Source organism: Brienomyrus brachyistius, chromosome 3, assembly GCF_023856365.1.
Source record: "Brienomyrus brachyistius isolate T26 chromosome 3, BBRACH_0.4, whole genome shotgun sequence".
NCBI classification, from domain to species: domain Eukaryota; kingdom Metazoa; phylum Chordata; class Actinopteri; order Osteoglossiformes; family Mormyridae; genus Brienomyrus; species Brienomyrus brachyistius.
In genome coordinates, this window is record NC_064535.1 from 534,954 (window position 1) to 549,644 (window position 14,691).

At 45.5% G+C, this 14,691-nt stretch overlaps 1 protein-coding gene across 4 annotated transcripts in view; it reads right to left on the reverse strand.

Moving 5' to 3' along the window:
* Positions 1 to 14,691, reverse strand: part of LOC125739298 (CUB and sushi domain-containing protein 1-like) — a 348,758-nt gene that overhangs the window by 95,237 nt on the left and 238,830 nt on the right. For all 4 annotated transcript variants that reach the window (XM_049009249.1, XM_049009247.1, XM_049009245.1 and 1 more), the window contains exons 6-10: positions 14,073 to 14,185; positions 12,886 to 12,963; positions 8,194 to 8,275; positions 7,829 to 7,953; positions 4,163 to 4,284 (exon numbers count right to left, since the gene is read on the reverse strand). In XM_049009249.1, the coding sequence (XP_048865206.1) occupies positions 4,163 to 4,284; positions 7,829 to 7,953; positions 8,194 to 8,275; positions 12,886 to 12,963; positions 14,073 to 14,185 (520 nt within the window). The remainder of the gene's footprint in view (positions 1 to 4,162; positions 4,285 to 7,828; positions 7,954 to 8,193; positions 8,276 to 12,885; positions 12,964 to 14,072; positions 14,186 to 14,691) is intronic.

Consider the following 14,691-nt stretch of genomic DNA (forward strand, 5'->3'; position numbering starts at 1 on the left):
GGGCAGTGCACTTAGGCTGGGGGAGGCAGGCCAGGAGGCAGGAGTCGAGGGACCGGGGGGAGGGGGGGGGCTGACAAAGACACAGAACCTATATAAAACACGTTATACAGGATAGCACCCCCCACCTTCAACAGTCTCCGAAACTCCAGCTCTGCCCTCAGTGAAAGAAATGACAGATAATATGAGCATAAAGAAGTCAGGGATGAAATAGCAGTGCGTGTGCTGTCCCCGGGTGACGGGCGCTTTCAGTTCCAGGCAAATTCTCCTGCGCTGGACTCTTTTAGGACACAGATCCAAAGGCTGAAGTTCACGTCTTCATAAGCTTCACATCTACGGTAAATACAAGTCATCCATCTTCAGCAAGGACAGAGGCATAATGCAGGGACAAAAACAACTGGAAAGAAGGAAAAATGCATTTTGGGAAAACCAGCCTTTGTACTAGACTGATTCTGCAAACAGGTCAACAGCCTTCCTGTCAGCTTTCAGATATTTTAAATTGTTTTCTTTTTCCTCTATTTAATGATCCTTCCTTTGTTGGGAGGGTCACCTTTGAATGTTGTGGCTGTTTTTTTAATAGAAGGGTACAAGAGAGAAGTCTGTATAAAAATGTGTATAAGCCAAACCGCTTTTGGCGTCTGATTTTCTGGACTGAAGAACAAAGGAAAAAAGGATGAGAGGCACCGAAAGAGCAAAGGTCGCAATAGCTGCGATTGAGAAGCGGCACATGGCTGCGAAGGACACGCCTCCAGACAGGTCTCTGTGCAGCTCCTGCACTCGGACACAAGCGGACAGCCCAGTTAGCAGCACCACTAAAGATACGTTACTGTGACCTGCAATTGCTCTGTAAAAAACACTGGATCTCCTCTTGGGTCCACAAAAAGCCAGGCAAAAAGGGGTCTGGTGCTGTTCCACATGCCAATGGCGAAATTAGCGAACTCGCAAATGAACTGTCTGACAGCGAAAGCGACGCTGAACTAAGATCTCAGCGACGGCAAAGCATCAGTCAGCTCCCCAAGGAGCACGCTGCTGTCAGCTAAAGGTCAAAGCAGTGCTGGCTGTCGAGCGCAGTTTCACACTCCTCAGCACCATGCACTCCTGGACTGGGGCAAAAATCTAATCAAGTCAGTGTTTTGGTACCCAAGGCTACAATTCTCTACAGTGTTTCCTGCCTTCAGAACATCATTGCTCATTATCAAGGGAGGAATTTATAGTTTCCACTGAAATCCCTCAACACAGTAGGGCAGCAGAAACCCTAAATGGGACCTTGACAAAAAGGATTTAGTGTGTCAACTGAGCACATGTAAGGCGGGCCTCAAGTAATTATCCCTCTCCAGCTTCAACACTTGAGCATTTGTTTCTGTAAATACACATTTCTATTTATTGCCCATTACCTACTGGGACACCAGCATTTTAAATTCCAGCTTTGGAGCCAAACTGCATTGCAAGCAGGGGCCAGGAACCATGTGATGTGGCTTTCCAGAAAATCAGAGATTGGAACTGGCTGTATCGGGGGAAGGACAACATAGAAAAGGAGTGGGGAGGTGGGGGAGCACAGGAGCTCTTACTGGTCTTATCAAGAATAATCCAGTACTACAGGCTGTGTTGCTGAGGGGGCGGACAGGGGACACCTGGGCTTTGCACAGCCAGAACCAAACTCACTGCCCCATCAGCCAGCTCCCTGCCACCAAGGTGGTTATATTCATAGACAGATAGTGTAGCGCCTCTCCATGGGATTACACCATGACACAGGAGCTACATTTCGGAGAATCTCCACCAGGTCCTGCTTGGATCTGGACGGCACTGCGTGTGTGGAGCGGGCGGAGCGGGCTGGGAAAACGTCATTATCCTCACAGAGAACAGCACTGTGCATGCTGCTGGTATACTGGAGGTGGCAAAGATACGGAAATGGGCGGAATGTGGGGGCTGTAAAGGTGGGCAGCCCAGCCCCCCAGCTCATTAACACTTGAAGTGTCTCCGAGGGGTTTAATGACGCCCCTGCAGTTCTGTTACAGTGACCCACTGTCTGCTTCTGCAGTTGCTCCCTTACTTTTACCAACATGTAGACTTTTCAGAAAAAAGCTGACATTTTTCCTGCTGGGATGATGCATCATGTGTCACGAAGCAGCCATTTATCTGCGGAATGCTGTCCCAGCAGCGTGCACCTCAGAGCCAGCCTCCGCTGAAGCCTTTTTGTGAGCTTTGCGGAGCGTGGTGTCAGGAGTGTAAACAAACGCATAACAATGTGTCTGTGCGTGTGTTCTTCCCGTAAATTGTGGTGGCACCAAACAGGACGCGGTGTCATAGACACAGAACAGCTTAGATCACGCTCACAACCTGGACTCCGCGGCACTGTGACATCACAAGTGCGGTGTCAGCTGCAGGACTACCCGCTGGTCACCCGCTTTTTCGGGACCTGCTGTTTGATATCCTTCTCACATCCAACTTGTCATAGCTCAAGGATCCACGTTTGGGGGTGGTTCTCAATAATCCATTTTTTGGGAATAGCTCTTGGTAGCTAATTTATTTCATATAATCTACATAATGTCCAGAAATGTGATTAGACCATAAAAATTACAAACAAAAGTAATACAATTTTGACAAATCAGATTTCCAGGATCTTTTTAAAACACAGATCTGCAGCCATTATTTTGAAGACAGCTTTGGAATGTATTAATAAGCATGCAGTTTGTGATCAAACTACTGGCACTAAAGTAGACATTCGATATTGAGTAAAAGCTCAGGGAAGTATTAAGAGCTACTTTTCCAAGCACCTAAAACTCTCCAGAAGGAAAACTGGACATTGACAAGACCCAAGGAGAAAGACAGGTGAAGGTGACTGTTATCATGCCCTGATCCAACGCTGCATTTTCCTGACCTCTGCAAGGCACTGGGGCTGCATATTTTGTCAGATGACAGTGCTGGTAGGTTTTAAAATAGTAGCATCCACAAAAAAGGCTTGTGCTCTAGATCCTTCTCTAAAGATCTGTGCTCTACATCCTCCTCTAAAGAGAAATGCTGTAAATCCTCTTCTCATCAGTCGTGCTCTAGATCCTTCTCTAAAGATCTGTGCTCTACATCCTCCTCTAAAGAGAAATGCTGTAAATCCTCTTCTCATCAGTCGTGCCCTAGATCCTTCTCTAAATATCTGTGCTCTACATCCTCCTCTAAAGAGAAATGCTGTAAATCTTCTTCTAATCAGTTGTGCCCTAGATCCTTCTCTAAAGATCTGTGCTGTAAATTCTCCTCTAAAGAGAAGTGCTGTAAATCCTCTTCTAATCAGTCGTGCCCTAGATCCTCCTCGAAAGATCTGTGCTCTAGATCCTCCTCTAAAGAGTAACACTTTAGATCCTCTTCTAATTAGTTGTGTTATAGATCCTCCTCTGAAGATTCATGCTCTGTATTCTTCCCTAAAGAGTAATGCTCTAGATCCTTCTCTAAATATTGGTGCTCTGAATCTTCTTCTAAAGATTTATGCCGCAGATGTTTTGAGCTGCTCCTCTTCCCACATCACACATGGTAAGCTGTGTAGGAGTACAACTCGAGATCATGGAGTACTATCCGTGTTTTTTCTTATAAGTGGAGCGATTGATGAATTCAGGAGAAAACATACCATGAACATCACCGCCCTCTGACAGCCACGCAGACAGCTTCTGCTTGTCACATTTCTATAAAATTCATATCTACTGTATGAGGTGAAAAATTCTCTTTGAAGTCCACTTAGCCTGTCAGACTGGGATACAATACATGGTACATCCACCCAAGCTGATACATCCTTCTGCATATCATGGAAACCTGCTATCATGCCATAGCATAATCAAGTGCCATGAAGTACAATTCAGTGGCAGCATGCAAAGGAGGAGACCACCCTATATGAGTGTTTCATTTTGCTGGGGTAACCAGAGTTCGAGACCCAGATGCAGTGACAATGCGTGCATGCATGAGACTGCCTCAGCTTGCTAGGGTCACCGGTAGTCATGACCCTGATGCAGTGACAGTGTACAGAGTACATGAGAGAGTCCCACCTTGCTGGGGTTGTCAGTGGTCATGACCCAGATGCAGTGACAGTGTGCAGAGTACATGAGAGAGTCCCACCTTGCTGGGGTTGTCAGTGGTCATGACCCAGATGCAGTGACAGTGTGCAGAGTACATGAGAGAGTCTCACCTTGCTGGGGTCACTGGTGGTTATGACCCAAACACAGTGTGCATTATTCTCGTACTGGACTGGGTAGTTTGGAGACGTGATGACCCCCTTGGGACCCCTCAGGTTGGATCCGCACGTCCTCGCTGCAGAATTCAGAGAGGAGTGAATTACGACGTGACCATTGAGCTGCTTGGGATGCAAAGGGGATTCTGGGAAAATGTGACAGTGAGGTATCTGATCATGGGATTCGAGGCCCTGTCTATGACCAAGAGCCTGGAAAGTCATTATGCCTCACAGGCCTCTCAAAGTGGCATACACTGTATACACAACAAGCTGGAAAACGAAGAGCCATTTATTGGAATAAGAAAACAAGTAGTAAATTCAATACAAAAAAATAATTTCATTTGTCCTGGAATACACATGAAAATGCTTACATATGCACTGGAGAGGTGGTATCATTGCAGTGGGGTGTTGCTGAAGGCCCACCGAAGCAATATAAAGGGAGACAGGTCTGGTACTCTGTCTGCCCTCTCAGTCCGTAGGACACACTACTGAGCTGGTCAAATTCCTCTTTAAACAAAATGGATTACATCCCAGGTATCTATATAAGCTTGTCACATAATAGATTTTTATTCAAAAACACTTTCATCTCTAGGTGAAAAGCTGCCAGCACATCAGCATTAAGTGTGCGTGCTTCTGTGAGGCTGCCTATGTAAACTGCTTCGGTCTGCTGTCAGTTTCGATTAGGATGAAAACAGCAACACAGAAGTGAGGAACTACACAAACACCCCCTAAAGGTAAATAGCAATACTGAAATAACAATCCAGATATGAACAATATGAGGAATAAGTACCCGTATTTCAGACTGAACTACTGTCTCCGGTCATCGGACTGAGAGAGGAAGTCAGACTAGCAAGGAAAAGCCCGGGAGACCACAGGAAGAACCTGGGACCATCACACATGAGACGGTCCTGACAACAAGCCCCCTTTTACTTTAAGCAGGCACTGTTGGGAAACTGCAGAAAGTTCCAGAAACCTAAGCATCCTCATCTTTTTAGGGTATCTCTCAGTCACGGGACGAAGTGTGTAGAGTAATTAAAGTACCGCTCGTAAATGGTTGCCAGGTGATGCCAGACTAAAACTGTCCTGATCAATCAGGAAGTCCAGAGCAAGCTTGCAGGGGAACTGTCAAACACAGTTACACCTTCCTGCACAGGCCTGTCACACTGCTCTCCTTCATCCCCACTAACATCAGGGCCAGCTCCGAATCTGCCTCCCAGGCTCTGACTGGGCACAGCCCAGGGACACACCCACTTCCCACATCAAGTGATCGAGGCTGTGTTTCAGTGCCTCACTGCGACATTCTAACGACCGAACAGCGAAGATGAACCAACAATCTGACCACAGAAATGTTAACAGATCTCGTGCGACTGCAGCTTGATCTGAGGGCTTGGAGGTTTGACTGCTGTCATCTGATGTGATGCCACATCATCTCTCTGGAGGCCAAGTCCATACTGGCTGATGTGTGAGGTGAGGGAGGGAGTGACCCCATTTCGCCTTGGTGACCAGCATGACCTATTGTGTGTGCAAGATACTGGCCATACCCTGATTTCCCACAGCATGTGCTGCTGACTGAGCACAGCAGATATGTAGAAGTGAAGTGGCCCTCCGCTCCCAGACACAAACCTAAGATTATTATTATTTTAATTTCCAAACCACACCTTCATTGTGCATGGAAACAGACAGGCTGGTTTGTCCTTTTTAACCAAAAGCAGACTCAGGCGTTAAATGTCACCAACAGAATTCAGATTCATCAATCAGGAACAGAACTCGGACATAAGACTGTGACATAAGACCAAGGACATTAGACCGGAACATAAGACTGGGACATAAGACCGGGACATAAGACCGGGACAAAAGACCGAGATAAAAGACCGGGACATAAGACCAAAGACATTAGATCGGAACATAAGACCGGGACATAAGACCGGGACAAAAGACCGGGACAAAAGACCGGGACATAAGACCAAGGACATTAGATCGGATCATAAGCCCGGGACAAAAGACCGGGACAAAAGACCGGGACATAAGACCAAGGACATTGGACCGGAACATCAGACTGGGACATAAGGCCAAGGACATTAGACCGGAACATAAGACCGGGACATAAGACCGGGACAAAAGACTGGGACATAAGACCAAGGACATTAGACCGGATAATAAGACTGGGACAAAAGACCGGGACAAAAGACTGGGACATAAGACCAAGGACATTAGACCGGATCATAAGACTGGGACAAAAGACCGGGACATAAGACCAAGGACATTAGACCGGATCATAAGACTGGGACAAAAGACCGGGACATAAGACCAAGGATATTGGACCGGATCATAAGACCGGGACATAAGACTGGGACATAAGACCGGGACATAAGACCAAGGACATTGGACCGGAACATAAGACTGGGACATAAGACCAAGGACATTAGACCGGATCATAAAACCGGGACATAAGACTGGGACATAAAACCGGGACTAAAGACTGGGACATAAGACCGGGACATAAGACTGGGACATAAGACTGGGACAAAAGACCGGGACATAAAACCGGGACATAAGACTGGAACATAAGACTGGAACTTGTGCCCCCCGGAGCAGACAGAGTGATCTCAGCAGGCTGGCATTGCTCCTTGGTTTTTTAAGTGTTTACATGCTTTTGCCCAAACACCTAGTTATTTCTCTAAATCATATGTAGTATCATAATCACAGAAGAGCATGTACTACAAGCGGACGTAATTATGCGGCCTCTTCCAAAGAATAATGTAGTTTTATAGAAATTAGATACCTATTCAATCCTTGTTGTTACTCTTAATTATCCCACAGACATGTATATTAACCAGAAATGCCATTTTACCAATAAATAGGTTAAACTGTCCAGATTTAACTAAATAAATCTGAATGTGCAGGCACACAGAGGCACACACCATACATTACACATCTTTTCCTGATTCAGCTGAGGTCCATGAGAATACAGTGCATAGCTACATACACACACATCTGCAGAAATTCTCAGAACCTTGCTGAAGATATGAACGTGAGACATTCAAGTGGGCTGACTCCAGTCTCCATCAGCATTAATCTTCTCCCTCTGGAAAACCTTCATCATGAAATATGTCCGGATTTCAATCCCTTATCTCAGGTTGAAAACTATCTATGAGAGAAAACTTTTCACAAGTGAGGTCTGCATAAAATTTCATAGTTTTCTGGCCCAGAAATGATCCATAACATTTAGCTAAAATTTAAGCATTTCTGAGATATTCCCTATAATAAACATCATCAAATAAAATTGTTGTCATCGAGGTACCCAGATGAAATAACACATGGGCAAGGTCAACTGCTGGGGTCAGAGCGCAGGGTCAGCCAATGCCCCGGGAGTGAGTGGGGCTAAGAGGTTCCCTCTAGGGCCCAATGGTGGTGTGACTACTCTGTCAGCCATGAGATTTGAAATAACAACCTTTTGGGTAAAGAACTGGGTACCTAAGCTACTGAGTGACACGCAGTGAATATAAATATGATGATAATAGTGAGAAGAATCCTGAGCCCCTTGTATTACAGCTATGAGGTTATGTAAGCGTGTCTGCTTCTGTGACCCTATGGAACGCACAGTGCGTTGGGGGTGACACTCACTGCGGCATGTGGGCCGGTGGTCACTCCACGCCACCAGCGTCTCTGTCACCCGCTGGCAGGTGATGCTCTTGGGCCCCTGGAGGACGTAGCTGTCGTCGCACGAGAACTGGATGCTGGCCCCCACCCTAGAGCAGAGGGACCGAAAAGTCAGTTACGGTATGGGACACACTGGCATTCCTGGCCTCCTGCATGCCACTGGTGTTACATGAAGACAAGGCTTTTCCCAGTGTAATAAGCAGGCAAGTTTATGAAAGAGTTTGGGAAGAGCTAATGGCTTAGCTACCCCCTCCCCCCCCCCCCCCCGACTGCAGAGACCCTGTTACCGACATGCCGACACTAATGAGAGACAAAAGGAGAAGACACACTGAAAGTCATCCCCAGTCCGCTTCCCATTTTCTGGAATGCCAGGATCTGGACACAGGTCCGCTGTCAGGCCTCCTTGGCTCACTGCAAGAAGAACAATGAGGAAGGGAGAGTTACACTCATTTGCAAGTTATCTGAGGTCACTCTTCCACTCTGGCTCTGCATCTCTGCTTGAGTTATGCTCCTTTCTTTACCATTCAGGATCACATGCCTTCTTATTAGCAGAAACGTTTTGTTTATTCAGTCTAAATGAAAAATGCTGGTCAATGTCCATATAGATCTATGCACACTAACTGAGGCAGGAGGACACAAAGCTAGGCCATGAAATGCAGAAAGAGGCTATCTGAGATGGTAAATCACACTGGGGGGGCGTGTGGGGGGGTCGATATGGCAGCAAGAGGACAATGTAGTCTGGGTCAGTAGCCATTCCTCAGGGAAAAAAACATTAACAGGACAAAGTTCCTATCGATGTCATAACAAAGACTAATTAGACACAGAGAGCCACTGAAACGGTGTAATGGAGAGTAGTTAGGGAGCGTCCTCAGGATGATTTTACCACGAATTTAGAGGCAAACCATTCTGAGGAAAGACAATGAAAGCACTGGACGATACGGATGCGGTCAAACATCGTGGACAGGAACAGACAGCACAGATAATGAACACAACACCAAAAAGACAACAGACAGTACAGATTACAATGAAAGACAATGGCTATAGAGAGTAGAGATGAGGACGAGGACAGTACAGGTGAGGATAAACAGTACAGACAATGATGAAGACAGGCAGCACAGACGAGGACAGACAGCACAGATAATGAACACAACACCAAAATGACAACAGACGGTACAGATTACAACGAAAGACAATGGCTATAGAGAGTAGAGATGAGGACAAGGACAGTACAGGTGAGGATAAACAGTACAGACAATGATGAAGACAGGCAGCACAGACGAGGACAGACAGCACAGATAATGAACACAACACCAAAATGACAACAGACGGTACAGATTACAACGAAAGACAATGGCTATAGAGAGTAGAGATGAGGATGAGGACAGTACAGGTGAGGATAAACAATACAGACAATGATGAAGACAGGCAGCACAGACGAGGACAGACAGAACAGACAATGAACACAACACATATTACAGATGATGGTAGACAGTACAGATGACAACATACCGTAAAGATGACAACAGACAGTACAAGAATTACAGGCAAGACAGTAGAGATGATAACAAGGACAGACAATACAGACAATGAAGACAACATACAGTACAGACCCTGATAGTCATTTATAGTGAGGACAGGCAGTACACATAATGATAACAGACAGTACAGAAGATGATGAGGACAGACAGAACAAATGAAAGGGAAGCTTGTCCCAATGAAAACACTAATTAAATAAATCCACATTTCATCTTCTAACAAGCTCTTGGGTCGGTTAGTGAAAAGTAAAAGCATCTAGAATTACAGCTGCGGTGTGTTGGCAGCTGCCCAGGGTTGGTTCCCGCCTGCACCCAGTGTTCCCAGGATTGGCTCCAGTACCCCCCCCCCCCCCTCCCCCGCGACCCCAGTGGGGATTAAGTAGTTTCAGAAAATGGATGGATGGATCTACAATTCAAACACCAGATCTGTAGGCCTCGTTTAAAAAAAAATAAATAAAGTTTAGGGTTAAATATTTTCCCTCAATTTCAGAAGATATGGAGCTTTAATGATCTCTAGCAGCACAACACTAATGAAGGGGCATGCTTGGTGGAGATCTGGTATGTATGAAGATCATCCAGAGCTTGGGTACAGTTTTTATGTGTTGGCATCACACAGAATCAGACACCAGTTTGTAAGAAGCCCAGCTGGAGGGTGAAGGGAAATTGGGGGTTAGGCTTGGGGGGTCCATGAAACACTTGTGAACCATGATTCTAGCACATTCCAGCTGTGACAGGTTCACCCCCCCTGGCCTTCCATGGATGCCCCCCCCCCACACACATACCGGGATCCTCTCTTAGAGATCCCACAGGTAAACATGTGTTTCGCTCCCTGGGGGGGATTTGGGTCACATTTCTGTCTCTGTTAGGGTGCTTGATGTACAGCCAAACAATTCCAGGACGTAGCACTCATTAACACAGCATGTTCATTCCTGTGGTTAAGGGCTCTCGCAATGGTGCCTTCAGATGAATCCAAAAAGAGCATGCTATTAGTTTACAGGGGACATTACTGCAAAATTACAAAAAAAATCTAATCAAAGTGAAATTAATCTTCCTTTAAGGGCCGTCGGAGAGCCGTGCCAGTGGCGTCTGTGAGCTAGAGAAGCTCTTCCTCCGGAGGTACGGAAATCACCCCTCATGATGGCAGATGGGATTTTTGGGAGTTACACACCGTGATGAAGGACAATGTCCTTATTTCTAATCTGCTGTTTTTCAGCTCCCCCCCCACAGGGCTGTGTTGTCATTTAAACTACTCCCATAGCGAAATCCATTCCTGGATTTAACAGCAATATTTCAAGCACAGATTATGAAATTAGCTGAGAATCTAATACCATATGTAGTACCATACCGACATCCATGTATCTCGGCTGTTAGTATCTCAGATAGCCATTCTTCGGAATACTCCAAATGACTGGCATACTTTGGATAACCCTTCAATGAGGCACTGCATATAACCATTTATCAGGGTACTCCAAATAACCATTCACCAGGATAGTCTGAATCACTGGGATACTCTGGATAGCTATTCATCAGGATACACTGGGTAGGATTTATTGAGATACTCCAGATGGCAGTTCATCAGAATACTCTGGATTGCTGTTTATTGGGGTACTCTGGATAGCCATTCAGAGGAATACTCATCATCATTGGGAAACTCCATATAGCTGTTCATCTGGGTACAACTTATAGTTGTTCAACTAGGTACTCTGGGTAGCCCTTCATCAGGACACTCCAGAGGGCCCTTCATTGGGATACTTCAGATTGCCCTTCATTGGGGTACTCCAAATTACTGGGATACACTGGCTAGCCTCTCATTGGGGTACTCCAAATTACTGGGATACACTGGCTAGCCCCTCATTGGGGTACTCCAAATTACTGGGATACACTGGCTAGCCTCTCATTGGGGTACTCCAAATTACTGGGATACACTGGCTAGCCTCTCATTGGGGTACTCCAAATTACTGGGATACACTGGCTAGCCTCTCATTGGGGTACTCCAAATTACTGGGATACACTGGCTAGCCTCTCATTGGGGTACTCCAAATTACTGGGATACACTGGCTAGCCTCTCATTGGGGTACTCCAAATCACTGGGATACACTGGGTAGCCTCTCATTGGGGTACTCCAAATTACTGGGATACACTGGCTAGCCTCTCATTGGGGTACTCCAAATTACTGGGATACACTGGCTAGCCTCTCATTGGGGTACTCCAAATCACTGGGATACACTGGGTAGCCTCTCATTGGGGTACTCCAAATCATCAACCGTTCATCAACATAGTCCGGATCATTAGGATACTCTACATAGACGTTCATCAAGATAGTCTGGATCACTGGGATTCTCTCCATAGACGTTCATCAACATAGTCTAGATCATTGGAATTCTCTGTAAAGGCGTTCATCAAGATAGTCCGGATCATTAGGATACTCTACATAGACGTTCATCAGGATAGTCTGGATTTCTGAAAGAGGCCATGAGCTACTGGACCTCATTACCACTGGCAGGTTTTCCAGGAATGAGCAGGAAGAGAACATCGGCCTTCATAAACAAACATCATTAATAGCAGTGACTACCGATTCTGAAGCGTAAATTTAACAAATTGCGCGTTAGCAGGGCTGTGGCTTGTAATGCTCCCCGATGAAAGGCTGCTCCAGCCTGTTCCATGTAATGGTGCACGCTTCATGGAGCGTGGCATGTCACAAATTATTAACACGCTCTAATGTGTTGCGGAACAGGAACCTCAAATCCCCCCCCCCCCCCCGTATGTATTATACACAGACCGTTTGGGAGCTATAGAAAATTATTAATGCTAACAAGTGAATAATATGAATATTTAATGCTAATTCACAACTAAAAGCTGAAATGAGTTAAAAGTAAAAAGTGGGTGAATACTGAATTCTTTAGAGCAGCAGTACAAGCCTCGTGTCTCTGGTATCTAAACACCCTCCCAGTCATATAGCGCAAACTGTAATATCTGAAAGGGAACAAACCTCAAAAATACAGACAGCCCTCGGGTTAAGAACGCCCACCTTATGAACTGCCATAAAGCCTGTTATATTAAAGATTCAGATTAAATACAATGGTGCATGATAATGAACGCATGCATTAGTTTGTGACGCTCGTGAAAACACTGCACGGCTTCAGTGACTCGTCAGCGGCAGTGACAGTACAGTACCGTACGTTTTATTATTACTGTATAATTATTATTATATTGTACTGTACTATTACTTTTCCAGCTTACCTACACTTACCTAAATTCAACTTAAAGACAGACCTAGGGAACAGATCGCGTTCATAACCTGGGGACTGCCTGTAATCATGAAAGTGGGACACCGGCATCAGTCCATTAAACTTGGCTCCATTGAGCAATGCAATTCTGAAACCCTTAAGGCTGCCATGTACAGTCTTACGGAGGCCTTCAAAACAACCTTCTGGACCTTGATCTGATTTAACATGCCAATTCTGGAAGGGCAGAAACAATACTTACAGACTGCATTTTTGTGGCTTGTGTCTTTGTTTGGAAGCATTTTGACGCCCCTAGACTTCAGCTCGATGGCCTTTTTCACTGTCAGGAAAGAGAAGGAAGGCGAATTTCAATTGGTTCATGCAATTAGCATACTAGCATGTAAAGTGTAGCAATCAGATGACATGGCTTCACTCTTCCTCTTTGCATCCGAGTCGTAGAAATGTCAGTGAAATAATGGCAGCTGGCAGAAAGAGCTGATTCCCGAACATCCTCAGAGGCCACATTAGCCAAGCGATCCCTCCTTTTGAGAGCCTCCCGTGGGCAAGCAGCAGCAATGAGGACCTGGACTTTGGATCCCTCGACTACGATTATGGCACAGTCGCCGGCTCCCGGGCAACGAGGGACTGGCCCTAAACGGTTTTGCCTACACAATCAGCTCACGCGTTGTGGCTCTGCTCCCAGCAGGCAGCTTTCCAGACCAGTCATCTACCCCTACATCGTCTAGGGGCAATTTGGTCGCTGCTATCATTTGGAATTTTCTCGTTTTAGCACAGTTGAAGGGAGCACCAATCGGGATTGATGGATTTCTGGGAAACTGTGACGTAGATGCCGGCAGAGAGCAGGTAGACGGCAGATGAACTCTGACTGCCATGTTTAAGCTTGTAATGGGAATGATTCGGCATGTTGGCATCAGCATTTAGGCTGTGGTCTTGCTGTACGCAGGCGTGTGATAAATATGATTACCACGCACCCCGGTCACCATGCCATTTCGTCATTACAGTATAATATAGGACTGTAGCGTTTCTGCCGTCTTTGAATACAGCCAGCAGATGCATTCAGCCAGTAGATGCTTTTAAACACACTTTCCAAATCAAGGGAATTATGTGTTCCTGGGCTTCTTAGGCTTCAACAGAGGGATATATGTTAAAATTATTCAAGCAGATTGAGGGTTTTTTCCTCTTAGTGAGATAGTTGGTTTTTCAAATATGTACATGTTGACTGTTACCACCAGAGGAGAACAAAAGACCAAAATACTACTGCTAAGTAAAACCTGAGAGCACAAATAATTGCCTTTATATTTACTTTCTAAATCTCCTAGCACTGTTTAAGTGTACATTTTAAAAACCAGATAAGTAAAGACAAATAATATAAATATATAAAAGAAGATGGCCCACGGGAGTGAACAGGGGGCACCCTGCCACCCTTACCTTGGTACTGGGCACTGAAGCCTTTCCGTCGATGGTTGCTGTCGGACGTGAAGTGGAGCCTCAGCCAGTTCTTGCTACTTATGACAGGTGAAGGCAGGTTCATACCAGTCAGCCTGGAGCGACAGGGAAGGCGTTGTAGGATTAGGGTTAGGGTAGCTGGAAAGGAGGCGCAGGGTTAGGGTTAGGGGTTAGGGGTTGGGTTAGGTTAGGGTTTGTGTCAAGTTAGCCAGGAGCGGTAGAGAAGGCAGCGGTTCCAAAGTCCTCTTTTCACCAAAGTTAATGGTCAAATATGTCTGAGTGTCATTTTACCACATTACCAGACAACATAAAAATAAACAACAGACATGTTTTAATAAATTTTTTAAAAATGTGCATTTTAGGAAACCGCATAATAATCTCTCCTTTTGTCCTGTAACTCTGGTCTCTCTATCTCTTCTAAAGATTTTTTTTTCTATCCAGTTACTGTACCAACTCAAACAAGAAGTAAAATTCCACCCACCCAAGAAAAGGTTGTGTGATTAGCCAAGTCTAACAAGCATATTTAAAATATTAACATGCTTGCTGGCAAAATTCATGCATTATTTATAAAATCCCGAGCATGCGCGTAAATTAAGCTTCG